General features: G+C 42.5%; 1 protein-coding gene across 1 annotated transcript; it reads left to right on the top strand.

The window, feature by feature from the left end:
• Positions 1-19997: 19997 nt before the first annotated feature.
• On the top strand, positions 19998-20522 carry LOC308499757 (ferritin, heavy subunit-like; the record flags this gene model as incomplete). Its single annotated transcript, XM_081053578.1, has 1 exon — positions 19998-20522. The coding sequence occupies one exon, from the start codon at positions 19998-20000 to the stop codon at positions 20520-20522; it is 525 nt and encodes a 174-aa protein (XP_080909704.1).
• Between the last annotated feature and the right edge of the window lie 6516 nt (positions 20523-27038).

Below are 27038 nucleotides of genomic sequence, written 5' to 3'. Positions count from 1 at the left end.
GGGAATCTCTCTGTAATGAGTGCTTTCCTCCTTAATGCACTATTTGCTTTTAAAGTTTCCTTAGAAACCATGCATATAATACTTAACTCACACTTGGCTTCATTCTAACACGGAATTTTTTGTGAAAGTCACAAGGACTGGTCTTTTCAGTTGTGGCCTTTTGCTTCTCCCTGCCTTCCCTGGTTTTCCAAAGTGTGACCATTCAAGAGGACCAAAGCCTCCTTTGTCATGCCAAGATTTGTGTCTGTGCTCTTGGCAGGATGTGTTGTTAACCTTTGAATACGCTGGCTCTGAAGGAAAAGGATGTGCTCCAGTGACACACTTTATGTCAGAAACTTTGCTAGCAGTGGTGGAAATAGCATCAGTAGTATACAGGCCCAGCTCCGTGGTGTGTGTGGGGACCGTCTGCCAAGCCAGGAGATGATAGCCAGGGTAAGGAAACCATAGCACCCGGCCTCTATCGTCTAGGCCCTCAGTGGACACGCCCACGTCTCTTATTGTCCTTTCCACCTTCTCCTGTTTCCCAGCTGCTGCACAATTACTGCCTTTCCCTATTCCCAAAGGAGGGAGTGGTTGTCTGAGCTCTGGGCCCGGCCATGTGAGGGAGGACAGTGCCCGAGAAAATGCCTGAATCTCCTTTTCAGTCACTGCTATTTCCATATGTACCAACTCTCAGGAGACTAGACTTATCCCTGTGAGTCCCGGAGACTTAGCTGACTTGAGCTTTGGTTGCAAAATGATTTGTGTGTTGATTATGGTTACAGGACAGAGAAGCCTCAACCGTCATCAGGAATTCTTCCTTACTTGTGGCTGGAAACACAGGCACCATATTTCAGTGGTACCTTTTTTCTACATGAGAATTGTTTTCTTCTTCTTCTCCCTCTTCTCCTTCCCCTTCTCTTTTTCCTCCTTCTCCTTCTCCTCCTTCTTCTTCTTCTTTACTCATTGTAAAGAATTCAGAAAATACAGAAAGGTGTGAAAGAAAATGATAACACCCCCTCCCACCTCAAATAATCTCTGTTAACAGTTTGGGCTCAAACCTTCTAGGCTTTTCCTGGGCATGCACATGTATTCATGCTTTTTTAAAAATGTGACTTCACTACTCAAAGCTGACCTAAAACTTAGTGATATGAGATAGCAACCATTTCATTATAGCTCATGAATTCTCTGGGTGAGGAGTTTGGGCAGGAGACAGCAGGGGTGGCTTGCTTCTGTTCCGTGAAGTCTGGGGTCTCAGCTGGGAAAACTCAAATGGCTGGGAATGACTGGAATGTATGGAACCATCTAGATGCTTCTTTCTTCACTCATAGAGGTAGCACCTGGGTTGGGTTCATTGGAATTCTAAGCTCAGTTGGGATTATTGACTAAAGTACCTGCACATGGCTTTTCTATGTGGAGTGGGCTTCCTCACAACATGGTGGCCTCAGGCTAACTTCTTATACAATGCTCAAGGCTCTTAGAGCGAACAAGGGAGACACTGCATGGCCTTTTGTGATCTAGCCTTGGGAGTCATATAACATCGCTTCTGCCATGCTGTGTTGGTCAACGCAGTCACAAGCCCACATTATTCAAGCGAAGGAGACAAGGACCCCACTCTTTGTGGGAGGGGTGCTGAAGAACTTGCTGCTGTGCTTTAACGATTTGATAACTTAGTATTTTTACTTTTCTGACAACTGATATTTAGAAACATGGGCAGTGTACTGATTTGAATTGCATCCCTCAAAAAGGTGTATTCTAGCCCTAACCCTCAGTACCTATGAATGTGACCTTATTTGAAAATAGTCTTTGTAAATGTAATCAAGTGAAGATGAGGTCCTCTATTCCATACTGGATTAGGGTGGGCCCTAACCTAATGACTGGTATTTTTATAAGAAGAGAGAAATTTGGCCACAGGCACATAGACATTCAGGGAGAATGCCATGTGATGGTGGAAGGAAAAACTGGAGTAATGTACCCATGAGCCAACAATCACCAGAAGCTGGGAAGAGCCAAGGAAGAGTCCTCCCCCTAGAGCCTTCAGAGAGAACATCACCCTGCCGACACCTTGATTTTGAACTTCTGGCCTCTATACTGTAAGAGCATAAATGTCTGTTGTTTTAAACCACCAAAGTTTGTGACAAGCACCTTGTTTCAGCAGTCCTAGGAGACAAACACAGTTACCTACATCTATTAGATCTCCATTATCATTTCAGCTGCATAGTAACCATCAACTGTTTATTGACATTTATTTAATCAGTTTTAAATAGGTCTAAGAAGTGTAGCCCAATAATTAGCATGAGATTATATTCTATGCCACTAAGCAGATGACTCACGATCTCCCTCATGGACTTCTTTGTTTCCTCCACAGGGCCTCGCACAGTGAGCACAGAGTTAGCATTCAGCACAGAGTTAGATTCAGTGTGCTGCACACTTGTCATTTCTGCTACTCACCTATTGACATGTCACCACAAACAAGACAGTATCAGAAAACGCAAAGTCTGATCACCTGTAAGCATTGTATTAAAGGAGTCCAAATAACTAGGCTAGTAAGGATTTAGAGAAAGTCCCGCCACTTCCCGAAACCTGCCTGCTTAGGTGACTTGAGGAACAAGCAAAAATTTCAATCTAACAGAGAGTTCCTGTAAAACATCAAATATTTTAAAGTGAAAGTGATTATCGTGTTAAAAGGTTAAAACCCATTGTTGTTTACAGATGGTGTTTACAAGTGCTTCCAGGTGCTTAGCCACAGAAGGAGTTTTAAACACCTAATCCCCTTTGCCAAGTGTTAAAAAATGATTCAGAAATGAAATCCTGGCCGACAAATACGGAAACATACTCCAGGCATTACAGATCATTTCTGCTGTTCCTTTATGTCTTCTGGGTTGGATGAAGACTCCTGTGCTTTCCTTCTCAAGTTCAATTCTCTAGTTCTTGGCCCCATTTGTGACTTCCTCTGCACAGAAGGGCGGGCATGGGGCCACCTGGAAAGGAGCCACGCACCCCTCCCTGTCTCTCGTGGTGCCAAGTCAGACCAACAAGCGATGTGGTTCGCTCTCAGTTATGAGGCTGCCGGCCTTTCCAGCTCATCATTTCTTTTCTTCTATAAACCAAGAGTCTTCTCAGAAAGTGCCTATAAAAAAAAAATAAAGTGTGTTTTAATTCTAAGATGCTCAGAGTGCTTTTGCCATTTTCAAAGGATTTTTTTAGCTCCTCGAACACATGGTCTGGACAGCTGTTTGGAGCACAGCAAAAACTGCTGAGTTCTCATTTCGATACAGAAATCCCATAAAAACTGCTGCATGAGTAGGTGCTTATTGAGGACCAACTGATTGGATTGGGTTGAAATCTTTACATTCTCTGAATATTTGGGAGATGGTGTCCTTGAGAAATGCCCTCATAGAGACTTCCGCATTTCTCTGGGGACGAATGAAAATGTGTCTGCTATCTGGAAGTAGAATCCTTTTTGCTGCTCTAGAGGCCAAGCTCTGTCTAGATGCGCAGGGCTTCTCTTTGGCTCAGGATCGTGCAGGGTCCCAGCTGGTGGTCCCTTCATGTGACACTGTGTGTGTGTTTGAGAAAGGGGAGATTCTGTGTGCTGCACACTTGTCCATTTCTGCTACTCACGGATGATAGTGGGTTGTTTGTTGGGTCTCTATTATGTGTCCGGCTCTAGGATCAACCAGAAAACCAAGCTGGCTGGAGGGAAGAGTACTGTTCAGTCACTAAGTGCCTCCCTGAGATCTAGTCCTCTTTCCTCTTTGTTGACAGGACACTAACTTTGGCGGGACGGAGGATTGGAGGGGTGGAAGCCTGCTGTGCCCTAGATGGTGGATTTACTCTGCAAAGCTTCCTTTTCATCTAGAGGTGACCATGTAACTGTTCTGGCCAATGAGAATTAAGTAGAGGTCTCCTAGGGGCTTGTAGGAGACTTTTGCTTTACTATCTTGTTCTGTCTTTTAACTGCCTTGAACACTACTTGATGCCTGGAGCCACAGCAGCCATTTTGTGACAGCAGGAAGGAAAGGTCAAGAATGATCTGTGGACAAGTATGAAGTCAGGGCTGAAGGTATCACAGAGTCGTTGGCTTCAGTGTGCTTGGGCCCCTGAATCAGTGGCAGTTAACTGCCTAACTCCTCACTTCTTGCTGCTTAACTCTGTTAATCACCATACAACTGAATGCATTTCTAAGTGATAAATGTGTGCTTCTCAAATTTTAGACCCAAGTACCCCTATTAGTAGAGGTGTAGTGACCTGGAACATGGCCTTCCATCAGCAAGAAATGCCCTCATATTTTATCTGAAACACATACACACACACACATACACATAGTATTCTATTTCATAATATACTGATGTTTGAATTAATTTATTAAAAAATATTTCTATGTCATCAAGAACAAAGTTTTTAAAAAAAACCCTTTCTCCTCCAAATTATAAAATCGATGCTCTGGCAAGAGGCATCCTGGGGCTTTAAGTAGCCCTTGACATACTTCCCATGCCCTCAGAGGTCCACATACCATAGGTTGGAAACCACGAATAAAAAGAAGCAGCAGGAGATAATGAGAGGTAGAGCTGGGAAATGATGGCATTGAGGATGCCGGGCTAAGGAATTAAGACCAAATTTCTTTCGAAATGAGACACATCACAGAAGCTGGAGCATCAAGGAGATTATGCAAAGCCACATTTTTTAGGATGATTATCGTGGTGGCAGGACTGAAGCTGAGAGAACCACGAGACAGGGCAAGCAGGTGAGAGACTGTTATCGTGTATCAGGTAGGACTCACGTTTTCATTGAGGAAAAAAATTGGAGCCCAGAAATATTAAATAACTTGTTCACAGTCACATAGCTAGTTAGGATTATTATTTAAGTCTCTGTTGCTTTTTCAGTTACATCAAGCTGAAACAAGGAGAAGGGATGCAAGAGATGAAAGCAGATGTAGGGATGGAGTGGGATCCAGTAAGAGCTCAGTGCTTGGCCTTCCTGCTGGCATGTGGAAAATGGAGAAAGGGTGGCTGCAGCTCTGAGAAGGCCCTGAGTAAGAGCAGAGGAGTCACAGACGTTGTTTCCTTCCATTCAGTTCTGGGTTGTGTGTTCAGGAACCAAGGAAGTGGCTACAATACCGCATGTAGTTGTTGGAACTCCTAAGAATTGCTGGAGCCTGCAGCGTGAAGCAAAGTAGGTCGGATCCAAGCCTGACACAAAGCAAGAGGAATGCCACAGATATGCAAGTTAGGTTGTTCATTATTACACAAAAATGCCGTTTGCTCCCAGGCTAGTGGTAATTACAGCTCCTCACTGTAGGAGATTCTGGGCAAATCAATGGGCTGTTTCTGGATGTCAGATGAGCTCCATGATTGCACCTCTTTAACCTAAGCCCATTAATCAAGTCTGATGACTTAATTACTGTTGAAACAAACATGTCAATTGCAATGTGATACATTGCAAACATCTCTATGTCCCAAATGCCAGGAGAGTTACCCAGAGAAGAAAGGAAAATTTAGCCTTTCTTTAAACAAAGGCATTCTCCCTGTGTATAACCAGAGATGGGAGATAAGATCTGAGTATGTGTTCACTGGCTTCTGTGCTGGAGATGCCAAACATTTCTTTGCTGCCCCCAGACCTCACAGCAGAGGCTCCAGGGCCCTACCTTCAAATGCAGCAGCCGATGAGCCCTTGCTGAGCCTATCCAGTTTTCCAGCTGTGTACTTGGAAAGAAGAAGCCACAATTGGCTAAATGATATGTAGACCAAGGAACGGAAGCTGCTGATAACCGGGGAGTCCAGTATGAATCAGATGTACAGCAGCAGTGAAATGCCCCATTGCCTCAGGGGAGAGATAGTGACTGAGAGAATACAACGCTTTCCCGTTGTCTGCTAAGGCCTGCTTTATTTACTGCTCTGGTCCTACAAGATGTCCCTGGATGCTTAGAATAAATTCCTCTTCATTTCTGCGCTTGAAGGATTTCTATCTCTTGCAACCAAACATTCTTCTTTATTAAGATACCTACTCTGTGCAAAGCCACGTGCTGTGGGAAGAATGATTACCATAAGGTAGCTACGTGATCCTTTCAAAATACCCTACCATGTCTTTGTTCCTTCATACTTACATCCATACTCATTTGCTGTTCTATTTCACTAACCATATCATTTAAGCTATTCATTATTTGCTAATTATTCAAAGTTTGTTCATCGTTCTTCTCTAATTAGACTGAAAATGCCCTAATATAAAAAACAATGTCATATATGTTTTTGCACCCCCTAACAGTGCCAGGGATGGTATTTTAGCCAATAATTATATTAAATTTTTTAGTTAAATAGGAAAGAAAGTGAATACAGAATCAGGAGCCAATGTAGTTATTTACTTTAATAAGTACAAGTTTCACTTATTCCCCCCTTTGTCCATTCACTTGGCAGTAACTGGTTCACTTAAATCTATCTGGTAAGTGGCTTAGAGTTGGAGAGATCGGGAGAAACTAGAACAGTTCGAGCTTCTTGAAACCACCCAATGATATAATGGTCTGGAAAGTAGGAATGCAGAGGAAAGTACACTGTGAGACTTTTAGGAGTAAAATCAACAGCACTTAGTGACTAGAAGGATGGTCATTAATCAAAGATGGGGAAAAATCTTCGTATGTTCCCAAGAGGACTTGCGTGGCAAGGTCCTGGAGAGGGTGTGGCTGGCTGGAGGAATATTGCAAAGAGAATTGTCCTCCCTTTCAAGGAACTTAAGAAAAAAACCAAAAAACAAAAACCCAAACAGTAATTTTTAAATATAGGTGTCGAACAAAAGAAATAAATTTTTCTTAGGAACAGGGTATGTTTTGCATTTGTCACATGGACCCCAAAGTCTCCTGTCAGTAATGTATTCGTCCACATGTAGACTCATTTAATCTTTTAATGAGTTCATATCGTCTGGCTCAGGTCACGCTGGCTGGAACACACACACACACACACACACACACACACACACACAGAGTTTCATGGCAGGCATTTGTCTGATAGGGAATTATAAAACTGATCAATAAAATAAAATAAAAGACACTTACAGAACAGCTCTGCAAAGTGCAGCCTTAACAAATACTAGCCTCTGCCATTTGCCCTTGTTAAGCTTGACCATAGATCTGTATTCTATACATGCTTTTGAAGAATTGTCACATTAAGCAGGTCTCAAAAGGTTTGTTTTAATGGTACTTAAGAAAAATCTGGAATTTATGAATTAAGAAAGAGATGGGCTACTTGGCTTTTCAGTGAGACTATACACTCTCTTACTCTCATTTTTTGTTAGAGCTTACCGTGTTTCCCTGAAAATAAGACCTAGCCAGACAATCAACCCTAATGGTGTGTTTTGGAGCAAAAATTAATATAAGACCCAGTCTTATTTTACTATAAGACCCGGTCTTACATTATTTAATATAATATATTATTAGTATATTATATATTATATTATATTTATATAATATATTATTACTTATATTATTTACTATAATATGAGACTGGGTCTTATATTAATTTTTGTTCCAAAAAAGATGCAGTGGAGCTAATTGTCCGGCTAGGTCTTATTTTCAAAGAAACATGTATTTTTACAGTTTAAAATTCACAGTCATGATTTTAAAGCTCCTAAGAGCCAAGGAATTCTAACCCTTAATTATTTTATTCATTCGATAGATAGGTAAAACACACACCTTATCATTGAGCTTAAAGACTGGGAATAGATTTTTTAAAATGTGCTAAGATTTCCAGCCAATTTATGTATTATCTCCAAGGCTCTTTGCCAGTATAGATTTGTCTATAAATTACAAGTGCTGAAAGAGAAAAAAATGGTCACTGTTTCCATTTTTTCCAAAAACACTGATTGAGCACCTCCTAAAGGCCAATCTAAGACAGCGGTTGAGAAGAACGGGGCACACTCTCTGAGTGCAAGGAACTCACAAGCAGAGGCATTCAGCCAGGGTAGAAGCGTGATGTTTTTTGGAGAAATTCAAAAACCAATTTTCTATGACACCGTAGGAGATAGCTGAGGACTTCGGGCCTTTGCTTTGGAGGAAACTTTGTTCAAAAGTGAGCAGTGACTGTCCTAAGTGGTGTGAAGCTAGGGCCAGGGGTGCCCCGGGAAAAGGCCATCCGAGGGGCTTAATGGAGGAGGTGGCACTCAAAAAGGATGCTGGAGAAGCATGGGAGTTAGAAAAGGACAGAAGGGGTAAAGACCTATCAAAAAAGCTGGCCTCTAGCTCCAAGGAAGCAGCGGGTCGTTTAAAGAGGAAAGATGGGATTAGATGGCCTTTTCAGCCAGATAGCAGTGAATCTTTGAATTCCGTGGCCTCAAGTCCAGCTCAGTTCTCATCTGTATCCTCTCTGTGTCAGGAGGAACGTCAACAAACCCTGAGTGAAGTTCCGTGCCAAGTTATATTTGGGAAGACTAATCTGGTTCCACTGTGTGGGAAAGATCAGAAGCGGAAGACAGTGGAAGTGGGAGGTAGGGACCAGTTCAGAGTCGTCTAGGAATGGAAGGAGTGTGTTAGGAATTTAGCTGGGATTGCTGTAGCACCCTGAAGTTAGAGATTCCAGAGCAGCACAGCGCTAAAAGGGGGATTTAAAGAATGTGACCAGGATGGGTTCACTGGGAGTGAATGAGGACAAATGTCTCATCTGGCTTCCTCCTGAGCGCTCCTCTTCCCCGTGGGTTTGCCTCTTCCCCTGCTCCTGGGGTACATGGGAAGCTTCCTGCTTATCATCAGTCAACAATCAACAAAAAAATGTCCCAAATCTGGTGAAGGCTAGCAAGGTTTGTTGGCAGCTGACCATTCTGAGGATCTCTCGTCCGGATGGAGCCTCCCCCAATCATCCTTCCTATTAAAGTCCTCCACATGGGCATGGCGGCTTTATTTAACTCAATCTCTGTTCAGTTACTGTTGCAATGTAGCAAAACATCTAATTGTCATTTTCCGTTCATTCCTAAGGATACAAAGCATGCTGGGTTAGGGGACAAACCCAGCGACATTGCTGCAATCATTATACCCTCCCCTTGCCTTACTCACCAGACTGAGCTCAGGGCCACTGCAAGGCGTTGGCACTTCCATTTCTTTGCAGAGCATCAGATTCGGGGACCCGAGAGCCAAGAAAGCCAGCAGGTTCGGATTGCACATGAGAATTCGTCTACACCCCTGACACAGACCTTGGAACAGGGCCTCCCTGGAAATGGGAAGGAGAGAACTTCGGAGTAAAACTCAGTTCACGGGTACAACTCTGCTTTCCTTTCAAGGCTTCTGGTCATCTTGGTATAAATTGGGAAAGTGAACAGGCCTCTGGAGCTAGGCATCTTGGTCCCATATCCTGCATTACATTTCTAAAAATCTCTCAGAAGGCAGCACATGCCTGTATCTTAAATTGAAATTATTTGTGACCAGGTCAGAACATTCACAAAGCATCCCATGAGCATTGACTAGAACAGTTCATAACACAAAATTAGATCCTTTCAATGGTAACATGTTTTTTCAATTTTATGTTTATATTATTTTGTTCTAAATGTGGAATCTGTTTGGAATTTGAAAAATAGAAAAGCTAAATACACAACTTACTATCGCTGGCTTTAAAAGGAATAGACCCACCATGGTACGTGGCAGTGGGAGAGAGGGTTCATAGGGTGTCTTTCCCCATCCTAATTCAACCCATCCTTGAAAGTTTGGTTGAAGCCCCTTCTTTATAAAGACTTCCCTGAGTCAAACAGCCCACATTCACCTCTTTCTTCTCTGAACTGCTCTAAAAATTATAGTCAGTACCATACAATGTAGTACTTTGCTGTAAACTGCCTTGTACCATTCATGTTACCATTCATGTTACATTCATGTGCTGGTGCCATTTCCTGATGGCGAGCTGTTTTAGAAAGCACAGTTCCTGTTAGGCTTCTTGTTATCTCCTAAATGCTTAGCATACTCCTGAGAACATTGTAGAGGTTAGATCAGCTTAACTGAATGAAAACATCGAGCGTCTCAGTGGGCTCCTTTCAGGAGTCAGATTTAAGTCTGGATCCTCCTTTTAATGCAGGACCAGCTCAAGCTCAGTGTGGTTCAGGGCTGGGCATGCAGAGGTGTATTGTGATGATGTCAATCACTCATTGTTGACAGCCAGGGGTGGCAGTGGGACACACTGGTTAATAACAGTCAGCAAACCTGGGCTCAGATTTGATTTTTCCCACTTATTAGCTGTGTGGCATTGAACAGTTTACTTTATTAAACTGTAGTTTCCTTATGCATAAAATGGGAATAAAGATACTACCACCTCCTAGCATTTTTTTGCGAAATAACATAAGTCATGTAGAACCGTATGTCCCATTTTGCCTGTTGTGTATGTAAGTAATGTAATTCCACCCACTGCCTCCGAATGTTGTTGCACTGGAGAGCTTACATGTCCAGATTAGAACAGTTCATAATCCTACTCCCTGCCTGAGGATCCACTACCACTGTTCAGAGACCCAGAGTGTCTACTCCATCTCAGGGGTCAGTCCTGGATCTTCTCACTTTGCTGGTGTCCCAGGTTCCCAAAGGAATTCAGCTGTAGCCATGCAGCTGCCAAAGCCCGATGTTAAATCATTACAGCCTGGGCAGAACCCTTCACAGCCATGGTCAAACCTGCACTGGGTCCTCGGCCTGCACTGGTTTCTGAATTCCTGATGTTACAGCTTTTAAATAGAACTTCCCCTAACTGCTGGGGTTTGTTTACTCTGGGTCCAGGGAAATAATAAATACATATATGTATAACTCCCAGTGTGCCTATGGAGCTAAGAGAGGAGGACGTCTCACGAAAACATGCATCTGGTTCCAGGTAAAAGAGTCATGATTTCAAAGTTTCAATCAGGTGTTGATGTAGCTGGAGTTCTTAACTTCTGAAGATCAATGGATCAGTTCTTCAACTTGGCAAATTAACTGGCTTTGGGGCTTAAATTATCTTAATAAAATGCCTGGTTGAAATTCAGTGACACAGACTGAGGTGTCGGCCAACTTTATGCCAGTGAAATATTTATTTTTGTCTCATATTAGTTGGCAGCAGGTGGTACACAAATCATGGAAAATTGAATAACAAACCTTGTGAGGCAGTTTGAAGAAAGAGCAAAGAAAAGTGGCCCTTGGAGCAGGAAGCAAGGGAATGAAGGCTAGCCTCTGGCATGAGGTGCTGGCACCGTCAGCTCAGGCTGGAGTGAAGAGCAGGTGGGGAGAAGAACCCCACCCTGGTGTAGGCGTCTATCTAGCAAGGGGTCATCCTCAGCTCCAGGAGATGGCTTTTCTCAGCGGTATTCATTCCACCCAGCTTGGTCAGGAGTCAGGAATTATGAAAAGTAACCACAGTTTCTGGATATGGTGAGAAGAGATAACACACAAGCAAACAACCTCGAGAAAGCTGGAGGAGAGGAGGGGTAAGAGAGAATCTGTGACACAGCTGTGATGCAGCATTGATGCGGAAGAAATCAGGTATTCACAGCCATATTCTTCTTTCTTTTCTCTCAACTGAAAGTTGTCAACTTTGATTTTGATTTCAGAAAGTAAGAATGAGCCTCTGAGTTCTCTGAAATGGTTTTGCTCCTCTCCACATACCATATTTTGCTATGTATAATGAGCTCCCATGGATAATACGCACCCACCTTTTTGGCCCAAACTTTCAGGGGAAAAAATTTTTTCGTTTTAATTTTTTATTTTAAATTTTTATTTGTTTACATTTAGGTACTTGTTTTTTGTATTATAAAGGAATTTTAGCATTTATTTTTAAATATATTATGGTACAAGAAATGTTACGTAACAAATAATTACAAAACACAAGAACAGATACAAGATACAAGAAATTTTATGTACCAGTAACAAACTTACGATATTCGCATCATAGAAGGCCAAGAACTCTTCATCCTTGCAAGTTTATTGCAACTTGAACAAAACTGATTATTGTATTCCAGGGTGTTATTTTATATACAGATATCGTTATTGATTAGTTTTAGAATTGCACTTTTAACTCATAAGCATAAATAAAAGCATTAAAAACATTTATATAGATACGGAATTAGTACTACCCATGTCTAATGCGCATCCTTATTTTTCCCTCACAAATGTGGGCAAAAAAGTGTGCATTATACACGGCAAAATACGGTATCTCACTCCCCATCCAGGACCTGTGTCAGAGAGATTAAGTTGAGAAGATCACCATCCCCAGGGTGGTGTTTCTGCAAGTGGAGGTCTTCTTCCCTTTCCTCCTTCTCAACTCTCTTCTTGGCTACTAGGCTGGCCATACAGTCAGAGCAGGTGACAACCACCAGCTGGAAAGATCTCTGAGCTCCAAAGTCCCTTCTCTGTCCCGGCCAACAGCACTGATATCGGGTCATTCCAGAACCTTGGTCTTCCCCTTCAAAAATGAAAATGCCTGTGAAAAAGAGGATAAAATCATTTATGCAGTATAAGATTTCTCTTATGATGTAGTCCTACTTTTAAAAGGAATTGTATAACATGAATGAGGTTTTCAGTGCTTTCCTTCTGTCTGAAGGTCAGGGCTCTAGTTCCTTTCTCCCCACTATCTCTACCAAAAAGACTCCTCAGGAATAAACAGCATATTCCTGATGGAGGAAAAGAAAACTGGGACAGGCTGAAAGCAAAAAAAAAGACCTTCACTTATGTTGGACCTTTGTTCAGGGCTGGCCTGTTTTGTTAATTTGGTGGTTGTTTGCTCTTTAGGACAACAAGCAGGAAAGAGCGCTTTTCCACCTCATCAGTGAGAGGTGATGGAGCCTGGAGGATTAATAAGTGAATTTCATATTCGCTGCTAGATCTGGGCCCACAAGGGTGGAGCCCACTGTAGGAGAATGTTCCACCTTAGGCGTCAGGAGACCTGGGTTCTAAGACCTTCCAGAGCCTCCAACTGCCTGGTCTGTGGTCTTAACAAGTTACAGTGTACTTCCTATGTCTCAGTTTTCTTATCAATGGGATAGATAACATCTACTCTATCCTTTGTACAGATTTCTGTGGGTCTGCAACCATCACAGTGTGGAGCTTGCAGTACGAATGGCTGTGCCCCTTCCCCTCCTGTTCCTACAGTGACTCCTTGGGCAGGGTGTATGAGTGAGTAGCTGGGACTGGTGACCAGAAAAAGCCCTAGATTAGATTCAGATGATGAACTGTGGAAACTTCCATCCATTTTCTGTCTGTCTGTCTATCTATCTATCATCTATCTACCTACCTATCCATTCATTGATACATATGAATTGGGTACCCCGGATGTGCCAGGCACCGCTCCTATGGACCTGAGTGTTTGCTGGACTAGCAGTGGGACAGCATGAGGATAATCTTTGTTTTACCCCCTTCTTTGGGACATCCTTTGAGGTATTTCTGTCCTGATCATTAGACCAGAGCCTCCGTGTGGCCTGAGGGCAGGGAGAAGCCTGGCCTGACAGCAGAGCTCTGACCACCCTTCGGTCCTGTTCACATTAGATAGTCTTTGCTCCAGGATAGTTAGTAACCAGCAGCAGCACCAGAAAGGGGAGCAACATTTAGGATTGACGGGGGAGGAGAGAGGGCAGAAGAAGTTTCACCTGGGTCATCCTCCCACCTGGCTCCCAGCTCTGCCTTCTGCTCCTCCCTCACTCTGCTCAGTTTCTCCTCACTCATCTGTTCAGTTGCAGCGTCGTCCACTTTCCTCTTCCCTCATTTCTCCTCTGCCTGCTCCAGTCCATGAGGTAAGAAGAATGACACACGATTGGGGGAAAGAATGCAAATTATTTTTTATAGAAAAAAGAGCACATTGGAAACTAAGGATCTGGAGACAGATTTTGGGTGTGGTTTTCAGGCATGTCTGGAGTTTGACACAACTCCTTATTCTCTCTGTTGCACTGTTTGCCAGTTTTCTGAAAGCAGCATTTCCTTTTGATAGATCGTAACCTCACACACCCTCCTCACACCCGAGAGTCAGGCAGTGCTCCCCACGTGAGCAAAGCCCCTCCAAGAACCACAGCCCCTCTAGAACAGCCATCACCCAGGGCAGAGCCCGGGTCATGATAAATCCGTAGGAGATTTTTAAATGTGGGAGGGGATGCAGAATTGGAGGGGTGAGACCCCACAATCAAAGGTCAAAGACCTGAGCTGCCTGTCTGGGAATCAGGCCCATAGCAGACTAGAGAGGCGGAACCTGGGTAATGGTGGGAGGAGATAGCTGGGTGGGTGAGGTCACTGGGAAAATGGTCAGAGTCTGGCAGGCTATTGGAGCCTGCTATTTTTGAGATTCTAGGAGGTTTTTCTGATTCTCCTTTGTCTCAAACACTGCTGGCTGAAATAAATAGGCTCCTAATAGTACAGGAGGCTAGCAGGATTTGGGGAGAAGATTCATGGAAGTGGTATCCGGTGGCAGTTGGGTGTTTTTCACTTGGGTTTTGCAATTTCCGCTTAACAATCCACTATTACACATACAGTGCAGTACATTGTGTGTATTATATGTAACAGACAGGTAAAAAATGTGATTTACTTGTATATGACATGAATAATCAGAATTACCAAGCTCAGAGTTATTTGAAAATCATTTAAATTTTTAATCCAAAAAATGCTACTTAAAATTTTAAGAGGTCTTGGGGTATCAGAATTTATATTTTGTCTGAACCTAAGACTCAAGTCCTACTTTTTCTTTTCTTTTTTTTTTTGGTCAAACCTAGCCAGCATGCTCCAACTCCCCGAGGCAGATGATGTAATTTAACAGATTTTTCAGCTGTTTTTTCTTCCTTCAGTCCTGGTTCTGGCAAGTGCTGGAATCCTGAAACCAAAGGGAAAAGGATAGAGAAAAAGAGTCAGAGATGCCTAGAAGGCAACTGTCGTGTGGGCCTCACTGGGCATTTTTCTTTGCTCATTGAAAAACCAGAGAAAAGTCTTCCATTTTTACTAACCCGTAATCATCAGGTCAACTCTATAGATTTCCTCTGACAAAACCGAACTACAAGCAAAGAATGGGGATTGCTTCAACTCAACAAGGATTTATTGCGTGCTTACAATGTGCTAAGGGCTGAATTTACACACACGAATGAGTCTTAGCCCTGCCCTCAAGTAGCTTACAATCCATTCAAGGAGCCCACAGTACGAAGGAGAAAGAACACTAACAGTTACTGAGGACCTCCTTCATTCATTCATTTAACAAAAACTTTTGAGTGTCTATTATGTGCCAGGTATTGTTCTAGGGACTGGAGATGAAAGGATGGAAAAGACATATGTAGTCCCTGCTCTTACGAAGGTGTCATTCCTAAAGAGAGTTATGATGTCTGACCCATGGCTGGCCATTACAGTGTAGAAGGTGACTTTGGGAGGACCCGGTAGTGGCAATGGGTCAGTCCATTCAATTCGGAGGCATTCACTCAGTCTTGTGCTTTCTCCCACCCCACGTGTACTATAACCTCCATCCCTAATTTAGTCATTTTTAAATTAAAGTATTCCTGAGATAGTCTAGATTTGCATGCAGTTTTAAGAGTTAATGTAGAGAGAGATCCTGGGTACCCACTACTCATTTTCCTCCAGCAATAACATTTTGCAAAACTAAAGTATAATATCACAACCAGGATACTGACATTGATGCAATCCATCTATGTTTTTCAGATTTCCCCAGTTTTATTTTTTTATTTGTATGTGTGCGTGTGTGTTAACTTCCATACAATTTTATCATCTGTATAGGTTTGTGTATTCACCATGACAGTCAGGGTACTGACCGTTCCAATACCACAAGTATCCCTCCTGCTACCCATTTATAACCACCACTAACAAGTATATCCTCTACTTCTGAAACTGTCATTTCAAAAATGTTATGTGAATGGCATCATGTATATGTATTCTTTTGAGATTGGCTATTTTTGCTCACCACATGTAATAGAGTCAAACTCGTATTTTGATGTGTGCTGACAGCTTTTCAGCCTGACTCTTCCTCTTCCCGTCTGTCCCACATCTGGGCCCGCTAATACTGAAGGCTAAATTCTCCTTCCTTTGGTGGGAGAGTCAAACCATGTAAGCCCCTGCCAAGTGCAGGAGCCCTCAACCAAGCCCCATCCCGTAACCACAATAAAAGCCCCAGGCCTGCCTCCTTTCCCTACTCACTCAGGCCGTTTTGGGGCCTCCTTGGGAAGTCTGCCTAGCTGTCTGCTGAATACTGTATCATGTGAGTAATAAACCTTTTCATACCCTTTTGATGTGGATGGTGTCATCAGTATCAACATCTGAATCAAACTTTGGGTCAGGGGCCATCCTACTTCGACAGGGTGGCTACCAGAGCATAATTCCCTGGGTAGTGATCCACGTGGTTGCATGTATCAATAGTTCATTGCTTTTTATGGCTGAGTAGTATTCCATGGTATGGATGTACCACAGTTTAACCGTGTACCCATTAAAGGACATTTTATTGTTGGTTTTTACTGTTTTCAGCTATTATAAAATAAAGCTGCTGTGAACTGTTATGTGCAGGTTTTTGTGTGAACATAAGTTTTTATTTCCCTGGGATAAATACCCAAGAGTACCGCTGCTGGGTCATGTAGTATTTATGTGTTTTTCTTTTTTTTCTTTTTCTTTTTTTTTTTCTGGTTTTTTTTTTTTTTTAATTTATTTATTTATTAGTTTCAGGTGTACAAAACAAGGTAATACTTAGTGTGTTTTTCTTTTAAAGAAACTGCCAAACTATTTTCCAGAGTGATTGTTGCCATTTTACATTCCCACCAGCAATGGGTGAATGATCCAGTTTTTCTGCATCCTCACCAGCATTTAGTATTGTCACCATTTTTTCTGTTAGTCATTTTGATTGGTGTGTGGTGATATCACACAATCTCTATAATGGTATTAGTTTTCAGAAAAGACAGAAAGACCTTTAAATCCATTCTGTCTGCCCCCACCCTGCAAAAGTGCCAAGCTCAGGAAGCCTGACTGTGGCGTGTTATCATGCGGGGATGTCATGCGGGGGTGACGTAGGGTCCCGGGGACAGCCCATCATGAAATGTAAACTCTAAGCTGTGATTATCAGAGATATTTATCATCAGGAGCCACTGTAAACAAGAAGTCTGCTTGTACTTATTCTGTTAGTCATCACTTAGTATTGTGATGGTTATCAGTAATGAGCCATTGCTTATCAGGATTATGTAGGTTACAATCTTTGTAGAAGAGCAATTGATGAGAGGATTCTTTTCCAGAGGATTCTTTTTCCTCTTGGGAGCTGGGGTTTAAAACTTGGTCTTTATTGGCAAGTGCACTGGAGTTTACATTTGTCATAAATACTGGAAATCAAAATGTGGACCCCCAAAAAGTGTCTCTATGGAAAGTAACCTACAGGGTGATCTGATCATAAATTCCTAACTGGGCAGGTCATGGTGGGTAGTCACTCCCCAGGCATATAACTTCTTTAGTAAAATGTTTATCTTTGCCTTAAGCAAGACCTATCTATTGGTTCTGTGCATATAGGTTAACACACCTTTGAAATAATCTGTAACCACCCTCAAGAGAGCACATAATCTTGTTAACTATTCTGTAATGCAATCCCTGCCTTGCTTTCTCCCACCTCCATGTAGTTTCTCTAACTTTCCCTCCTTAATTTCAAATGCATAAAAGAAGCTGCAAAACTGTTATTCTCTAGATCACTTGAGATCTTGCTCCCAGTATGTCATCATAAAAATTCTCTACAGGTTTGAACATTCTTATGTTGACAAAACAATGTCCACTTAATTTCAAGGCTTTAAGAAATGGTGAAGCCTGTCTGTCTATCCAGATCCCCGCAGCCAGATGATCCTGCTCCAGGGTCTCTGGAGCCATACTCAAAAGCTGTCCCTTTGTTAGTTTTCACCAGGGCAAGCAATGACCCTGGAGAAGGTGAGGGGAAGCATTCTGTAATCCTTCTGCTCTGTCAGTGGCACTCCTCCCATTGGCCCCCCAGCCACTGGTTCTCTGCTCCAGGGCTTTTAATCCAGGCCTAAAATCAGAAATCTGAGGGAGGGAGGGGAAAAAAAAAAAGATCAGAGATCTGTGCTCCCTCATTATCTCATCCCACATCTAAACTTCCATCATGGCTGGAACATTCCTGGCCTTGCCAAGTAACTAGCTAATAAGATAAGCTGCCTGTTATATGGCAATGGTTAGCATGACCGGAACCTGGGATGGGGGTTACCCATATGTCTTCAAGGGCAGGCAGGTAACTGTCTGATGCATGGGCTCTGCCAGAATTGGGAGAGTTTGGGCAAATTGAGGAGCAGAAAAAGCCCTACTTGCAGGGATTTAAAGGATTGAAAATGCTGGTGGTTGCAGCTTGTTGCCTTGGATTAAAGTGTTAATTTCTTTAAGGAAAGCAGGAGTGTGGCTGTTTAAACTCTGTGTTCAGAATTCGATCTGTATGAGAATAGGGCACGGCCCTCTTTTAAGATCCCAATTTTGGTTTTATGAGGGGAGAGGTTGTATGAGTTAAGAATATTGGTGAGGGGTCTTCATTGAAATGCTATTAGGGCTAATGAAGTTTCCTAGAAAAAGAGGTGCTTTTCCTGCAAGAGCAGTTGCCAAGGGCGTTGACCATGACAGTGGAAAGCAGTGCTGCCAGCGTACTGGCCATCAGGATTATCAAAGCTTAGAGCTGTTCATATACTCAAAACAGGAATAAACACAAAACAGGAAGAAAAGAGAGCTTCAGAGCTGCTAGGATCTGATTCTTTTGGTGGGTCTGGAAATAAAAAGAGAACCTCACCCTGATAATACCAGCAAGCAGATAAGAGATGCTTGTGTCATTTCAGTAGGATCAGAAGCCTCAAGGGCTAAACGTCTAGATTTTAAACAATTTAGAGTAGGATTTATGGTGCAAGGTCGGTGATTGCTAATCTCTAGTTACAGTGAAATAAAGTACTACTTATGTAGTATAGACCTTCCTCTTTCTAAGGATTCATAAACAAGAAAAAATGATGATAAAGATTTAAAAGACACAGACACTAAATATAAAATTAGGTCAGCATCTTGTCTGTCTGAGGCACTGTTTTGATCTTCGTAACAATCTGAAAAGGAGGTATAATTATTTCCATTTTACTGATGACGATGCTGGAGATCAGAGAGATGAAGAAACTGGTCCAAGTCACCCAACTATTACCGGACTCTAGGGACCGTAGTCTTTCTTCTTTGATTTTTATGGAAAAAAACCAGTATGGATGGAGTGGATGCTCAGGGCTCTGGGACTTCAGCTGGAAAGTTTTGGGGAGAAGCCCGACCCTTGTTGGATCTACGTTGTTCTCACAGTATGTTGTCGATGTGAGAGCATTCAAACCCACAGGGACTTTTTAGAAGAATTTGTCTGAGCTCAAACTGACAACAATTGCCAGGAAGCAGGATCTCAAATGCTCCAGCAAAGGACAGTTTTGCAGTTTCTTTTACACATTTGAAATTAAGGAGGGAAGTAAAGAAGATGACATGAAGGTGGGAGAAAATAAGGTACAGGACAGTTAACAAGATTATGTGCTCCCTCAAGCGTGGTTATGCCTTCTGAGATCTGGAAAAGAGGACGCCTCCTGGCATTTCAAAGGTGTGGTAACCTAGATGCACAAGAACAATGGACAGGACTTGCTTCAGGCAGAGATAACATTTTACTGGGGAAGTTTATAGGCCTGAGGCACGACTACCCACCACGACCTGCCCAGTTAGGAATTTACGATCAGGTCCCCCTGTGAGGTTACTTTTGGTTAGATTTATTACAGTGCCCCTGCCACCCTTTTTTATCCACAATGGTGATCCATGTTCTGAAATTGGAGAAGGTAGGGATTGTTGTCTCACTTCTGGATGGCCACCAAGAGCAAACCCTTGAGCAGGATCTGAAGGATTTTGTGTTGTCTAGCCCATGCCACCCCATCACATGCCCAGCAGTCTACCCACCCCAGTTAGGTGTGTGGCTTCTTAGATTCTGCTCATGCCTGCGCTGTTTCTGGTTGCTGAGTGTACCCTGAGTTGGCCTAATTGATGCATTTCTACACATTTAAGAAAACTCAACTTCTTATGCTTGGTTTTCTCTAAAACTGAGATGGCATCCCAGCTCCAGAGCGTCATTTCTGAAGACTGTAGGCTTGCTATTAATGAAGTCGCATCTTTTCAGCTTCCCATCAGTGATGCTTATTTATCTATGGCCTGTTATTACGATGTGGACACGGGCGCACCTCTTTTTGCTGCATTTTTCGAAGACCAAGCTGAGGTGAAGAGGGAACACGCAAAGCAGTTCTTAAGATACCTAAGAAGACAGGAGGGTAAAATCTGCCTTCCAGTCATTCAGAGGCTGGATCTAGATAACTGCGGAACTGGCGTACAAGCTCTAGAGTCTGCTCTGGAGTTGGAGAACAAGTTAACCAAGCTCCTGCAAGACCTGAAGACCTTGGCTTCTGCGAATAGTGAAACTGATCTCTTACGTGTCATGGGAGAGTACCTACATAAACAGAAGAGGAACACAGGCTATCTGGAACACCAGCTTTTATATCATAGGAAATTAGAAGAGCAGGCCCAGGAGGAAGACACATTTAAAAAGCCTGCTGAAGTGTCAGATAAAGAGACTTAACATCTGAAGGCAACACAGCAAGCCTTCCCATTGTTGTATGTCCCAAAGTCAGTTACTTAAGAATTTGATCTTCTCCATTTGACAGAAGACTGCTTTGCTTCGTATCTAGTATCCTAATTCTCATTGTTCATACAAATAAATCTTTGTTTGCATTTTAAAAAAAAAAAAAAGAAAATAAAACTCAGACTGGGCTGCCTTCTCTGTAAGGATATTCTGGTCCTTGCCTCCTGTCTTCCCAGTCGCCCAGACAGAATTAGTCACTCCCTCATCTGTGTTCTTATAACCCTGTTGCATGTTTCTCTTGGGGACATTGTTACATGTATCATAGTGTGTGTGTGAGTCTGATGCAGTCTTCAGAGAGCTTCCTCTGAATATACAGTGCCATACTATGTGTGTGCCATCTGGTTTAGGCTCTAACCAAATATTTCTGGACTCTCGCCAGAGAATGTACAATCCAGGGAGTGGCCGGTTAGCTCAGTTGGTTAGAGCGTGGTTCTGGTAGCACCAAGGTTGCCGGTTCGATCCCCGCATGGGCCACTGTGAGCTGCGCCCTCCTTTTAAAAAAAAGTACAATCCAGAGGCAAAGCCCTTGTTATTCACATCTCCATCAATAATGGGTGCTTTGTCAATTAGCATAGTTAATATCAGCATTGTTTTTACATTGATGAAATTAGTAGCATTTGATTAATACAATGAAAGTTAGAAATGGGATCTCCTTGGTGAATATAAAGGTATTCAAGGGCCAGCCCCTTGGCTCAGGTCGTTAGACCTCCATGCTCCTAACTCCGAAGGCTGCCGGTTCGATTCCCACATAGGTCAGTGGGCTCTCAACCACAAGGTTGCCAGTTCAATTCCTCGAGTCCTGCAAGGGATGGTGGGCTCCGCCCCCTGCAACTAAGATTGAACATGGCACCTTGAGCTGAGCTGCCTCCCAGATGGCTCAGTTAGTTGGAGCGCGTCCTCTCAACCACAAGGTTGCCAGTTCGATTCCTCGACTCCTGCAAGGGATGGTGGGCTGTGCCCCCTGCAACTAACAATGGCAACTGGACCTGGAGCTGAGCTGCGCCCTCCACAACTAAGACTGAAAGGACAACAACTTGACTGGGAAAAAAATTCCTGGAAGTACACACTGTTCCCCAATAAAGTCCTGTTCCCCTTCCCCAATAAAATCTTTAAAAATAAAAATATAAAGTTATTCAAGATAAGTTGGTGAGTTAAAGCAGTTTAGAAACCCTCCACTCTTGCATAAATTAAATATATGTATTCAGCTAGAATTATAACCTGCACCCTTAGAATGATGCCTCAGGTAAGCCTTTACCTCTTCTTGGGTCTAGCCATGAACTCTGGAGGATTCTGGTTGCCCCATGCTGGCTATATTAGCAACAGTATCCTGCCTTTGAAACCCTGGCATTGTCTTGAGAGAACCTTGCATGCAAGGTTGTATGAATGGCTTTTTTGGCTGTTTACTAATAAATATTTAGTTAGGTGTCTGCAGAGTTTGGCTGATGGCCTGCTTCTGCCATAACTGGGTAACACAGTTGCGGAAGGGAGTTGCTAACACTCCCAATTTATGAATTCCTTGGTGGCTCCCATTTTAGCATGTGTAATCTGGCTCAGGAAATTTACAAGATGCACGCACTGGAGTGTGAGCTTCTGGAAGAAACTTATCTAATTTACATCCGTATCTATGAAATGGCTGAAAGTGAAAGACACCTGGGAGATGGAGTTTAAGTGTAAAAATACCAGCATTTCAGGGGAAAATGACACAGCATAATTGAATTCAGAAAACACAGGCTCCATGACTTCTCTGCTTAAAGGGGTGTGGCTCTCTCCCCAATATTCAGTTCTGAATTGCAGACCCAGTGACAACCTGAGCAGCCCACACAGGCCACACCTTATGAATTTGCACTACTAAGATTCGTAAAGACCATGTTTACTGAACCCAGGAAATATTCACTTGGACTCTTGAAGCAGGGCTACCTGCTCGGAATCACCTGGACTCTTGTTGCAAATGCAAATTCCTCATCATATTCCAGACCTCCTCAATTCGCACCTGTCTTATGGGGCCCAGCTATGTAGCTTTTCAACATGTTTTCCAGGAGTTCTTATCTATTTAATAACAATGAACTTAACAATAGTTCAGGAGAAATAAAGAAGCCCTACTATGTTAAAAAGTCACATTGATTGTAAAAACACATACTGATTCAGAAACATTAAAATGTGGGTGAACTGTGCATCTTAGAATAAAGGCAAAGTAATATCGCATCTTCCTAGGTAACATATTTGTAGATTATCCAGGTCATCACTGCCTGAATGAAGATGTGAGGTAAATGTGAGGTTTCTTTTTCCGCATTAGAGCAAGCCAATGGAGATATTTGGGGGCTAGGAAATCTCTCCAGGGCCTCTCAAATCACTTAAGCTGGTTTTATGTTTGAGTCTCAGACTAACCTCCCCTTGCCCTGCCCTCTTCCCCCACGTTCTTAGGCAAGAAGGGGCTCTGTTCACTGTGCGATTTAAATATTGAGACATAGAATTCTCCGGTAAACAGCACCACCAAAACCTCCTTCTGAGAAAGTCAGTGGTAAGGCAAAACACACAAGCAGTGTTCTGATGCTCAGTTACTTCACCAAAGAAGCCAGAAACCTCTCCTTCCCATAGGCTCATGCAAGGAAACTGTTAACAGATGAATTCTTGACCTAAAGAGTTATTGTCCTTTAAAATTCACAAAGGCACGACAGAATAGAACAGAGCACTGAGTGCGAATAAATCTATACACTAGCATATTTCCCCCAAAATAAGACCTAGCCAGACAATCAGCTCTAATGCGTCTTTTGGAGCAAAAATTAATATAAGACCTGGTATTATATTATATAAGACCCAGTCTTATACTAAAATAAGACTGGGTCTTATATTAATTTTTGCTCCAAAAGATGAATTGGAGCTTATTGTCCGGCTAGGTCTTATTTTTGGGGAAACATGGTAGTAGTTCTTACATGTCCTGATTGGGTCCTCAGGGAAACAAGAAGGGAAAACATACTTTTAATTATTCTCTAGAAAATATTTCTTTCAAAACCATGGTAGAAATGGTGTACTTCCCCTTTATAAACAAAACTTTTCAAAATTTCCAGTTTTTAAATTCTGCTGGTCAGTCAGTGGCATCTTTTGAAGCATGTCTTGTGTGCAGAGAGCTGAAACAGACTGTGGGGGGGCTCGGGTGGGAGGGTACCAGAGAAATACAAAATATGGTTTCAACCTTCAAGAAACGGAAGTTCTAGCTTAGGAGACAAAAACACCCACAGACAAGATGATTATGTCTGTGAGTGAAATTCTGGAAAGCATTTGCTCGTATCTCTATTAATCTAATCTGTAGGTAGCTGTGTCCCACAGTTGGTAAAATCAACCATGGAGAAAATGCTGGAGATGAGGTCAAAATCAGAGGGTGTGGAGGATCATTGTGGGGGCAGCATTTCAGACTGAGGATTCCAGATTCAGGTACATGTGGGAGAAGTGAGCAGGTAAAGGATAGCAGGCAACAGCAGAATCCCAGGTGTCATGGGTCATGCTCTTTGGGATCACAGATCTGGTGCTTTCCCGTCCTTTACTATTTACCAGTGTGTCATGTTGGACAGATCAACTTCCTGGGCCTGTCTCCTTGGTTGTAAAATGGGATGATGAGATCTCTTTCATAGGGTTGGTTTGAGAATTAAAATAATATGCAATGCCTGATAAATAGTAGACACTGAATAAATGGGCAGTTTGCCTCCAGAGGAGAGAATGATTAAATGTGAAACTGGTGAAATGAGAGAAGGGGTTGAGGTCCCTGGTAAAAGGAAAGGGGACCGCAAATGTTTAAACTTTGTCGTGCTTCCCCAGGAGATGAAATCCATACTGCCATATAGAAGCCTTCTTACTTTTCAGATATTGAACTCTGAAAAACACAAAAACATAAAAGTGGTGTATTGCAGACCACAACACAGGCAGAAATCTTGAGCCGTCAAAATTATTGGACACAGGTTTTCATAGGACCACAAAGATTCTCAAGTATAAGTATAATTAGAAAGCAAAGATGAAAGAAGACCCCAAAGGAAATAGAAATGCCTATGTTATTATTCAAGCAAGTGATTTCTGATGACAGATGGAATATTAAAAAAAAAAAATCTCTCACCTGACATGGACTTTACATATTAGGGCCCAATGCACTTTAGACATTCTCTCTGTGATCCTTTCTCCAGGTGGAGGGGAGAAGGTTTTGCTCTTCAGTTTTCCCCCCTCTGTTTTATGGAGAGCTCTATGAGTCGGAAGCAGATGTCACCCTCAAATTAGGATGATTTGGAAAGGTTTCATTTACAGAGTGCCTGTTAACAGAAATGTGGGCAGAGAAGAACAAAGGAGATAGAGCAGTGGTCTGGGGCTGGTGTCAGAACTGTTATCATCCCTAAGCCTGAGGCTTTGAGGGGAGGAGCCCCAGAGGAGGGGCTACCTTGAAATACGATGTAATCTTCAATTGAAGGAGACAGTCATCTGAAGTGACTTTGAGCCTGGAGAAGGAATATGAAAGGGTAGAAAAATATGCCACCCCAAAATATGCCTCTTTGGCACAAGAATTATTTGAGCTGATTATTTTGGGAAACAACAGGCACAGAAGTTCTGAGAACAGAGTAGAAGTTACTCTTTTTTAAGGGACATTTGCATTTATACAGGAAATCTTTTGTAAGGGTGACTCCCTCTCTGTACCAGGAATAAGAGGATGACTAAATCACAAGACAACTTTGTCAACGGACAAGACACCCACTTAAATCTGCATAATAAACTTACCCTGTTTATCTTGTAACCTCCCCATAATTGGCCTCTTCACACATCTTTCTTTCCTTCTAATTTTTTTTCTTTTTTTTGTCTTTAGCTGAAGATAAAATTTAAGCTGGAGTTCTGAACCTCCTTGAAGAGTTATGAATTTTTCACTGGATATCTTCCATGTATGAGTTTTTAGCCAGTAAACAAATAACTGTATTGAAACACACTCCCTACTTACCTGATCTGGCCCCCAATGACTTCTTTCTTTACCCGAAGATAAAGGAAATATTGAAAGGAAGACATTTTGATGACATTCAGGACATCAAGGGTAATGCAATGACAGCTCTGAAGGCCATGCCAGAAAAAGAGTTCCAAAATTGCTTTGAAGGGTGGACTAGGCACTGGCGTCAGTGCATAGCTTCCCAAGGGGAGTACTTGGAAGGTGATCATAGTGATATTCAGCAATGAGGTATGTAGCACTTTTTTTAGGATAAGTTTGCAAATTTAATTGTCCAACCTGGTACACATGACATATACATGTTAATAAATTTCTGTTTGTTTTTTCTCTTGTTGATCTGTCTTTTATTACAGGGGTCTCAGGCAAGAACACAGAAAGGTAGAGGGAGTTAAATCTTCAACATATGAATTGGGAAGAGGGACACAATTCAATCCATAACAGTTGGCCTTAGGGTTTATACCAGTAAAGTCTTTAAATGGTTGCTATGAACAGGTAAATAGTTGGAGTAGTTCACAGAACTTCTAGAACCTCTCATTTTGATTTGATTGTTCATCACATTATTCTTCCAAACACATGTTTCTGGTATTGGATGTCCATCTCTACCCCTCTGCCCGCAGGGTCCTTGAGACATGGAGGCTGACCTGAGTCATTGATTTTCAGGTTTCACATGCAGTGAACTTCATTCTAATCTAGAGCTTCATTCCATCCTGTGAGTAGTTTTGCATTCTTACCAGCAGCAGGAGTCAACAAATTTCCTTTTTACTGAATATAATGTGAGTTGGGTTTCTGCCACTTGTGTCCCCAACTCCTGATTTAGTCCTGAATAGGGATGGAGGGCATTTATTTGTGAGAGTTTTGTTCTAGTTACGTATGAGTAGGGGCAGGAAAAAATTAGAAATGTCACTCTTAATTGAGATTTGAGGCCAATTTTCTAAAATAGCAATCAGCCTATTTTTATCCCCAGCAGGTGAGTCTACCCCTTGAAGGAATCTACAGAGCCAGGGAAGACACAGTGCTTCTGTTTAGTGACCACCTCAGCCAGTCATGGTGTTTCTCACCATCGACCTTCAGAAAGGTGGGATGTACAATGTCACTGTTCACATTAGGCATTCACAGGATCACTCAGGCATTGGAGAATGGTTAATCCTAGAGCCCCCTGGCCACTCATCTTGCCACTTTTTTTTTTTTTACTTAGATGTTTATCATTTATATCCCTCACACTGTGTGGATCTCCCGCCCCCCATCCACTATCCCTCTGACTTCGCACTGAGCCATTACATTCTTGATAAGATGGGGGTAGGGGTTTGCAGCCAAGGGCCTCTGGAGACAATAGCAGCTGCATCAACCCTCTTATAAAATGCCTTGACTACGTTGCCTCAGAAGCTGCAGACAGCTACTGTGCTCAATTATTCACCCTGACTTTTACTGGGTACCTTCCTCCCATTTCAATTACTTGGGATTTTTATAGAAAATTGGCTGTGGGAATT

Source organism: Rhinolophus hipposideros (genome assembly GCF_964194185.1).
Source record: "Rhinolophus hipposideros genome assembly, chromosome: 7".
Classification (NCBI taxonomy): domain Eukaryota; kingdom Metazoa; phylum Chordata; class Mammalia; order Chiroptera; family Rhinolophidae; genus Rhinolophus; species Rhinolophus hipposideros.
Note: the sequence above shows the minus strand (reverse complement) of the source record. Positions and strands in the feature narration are given on the sequence as shown.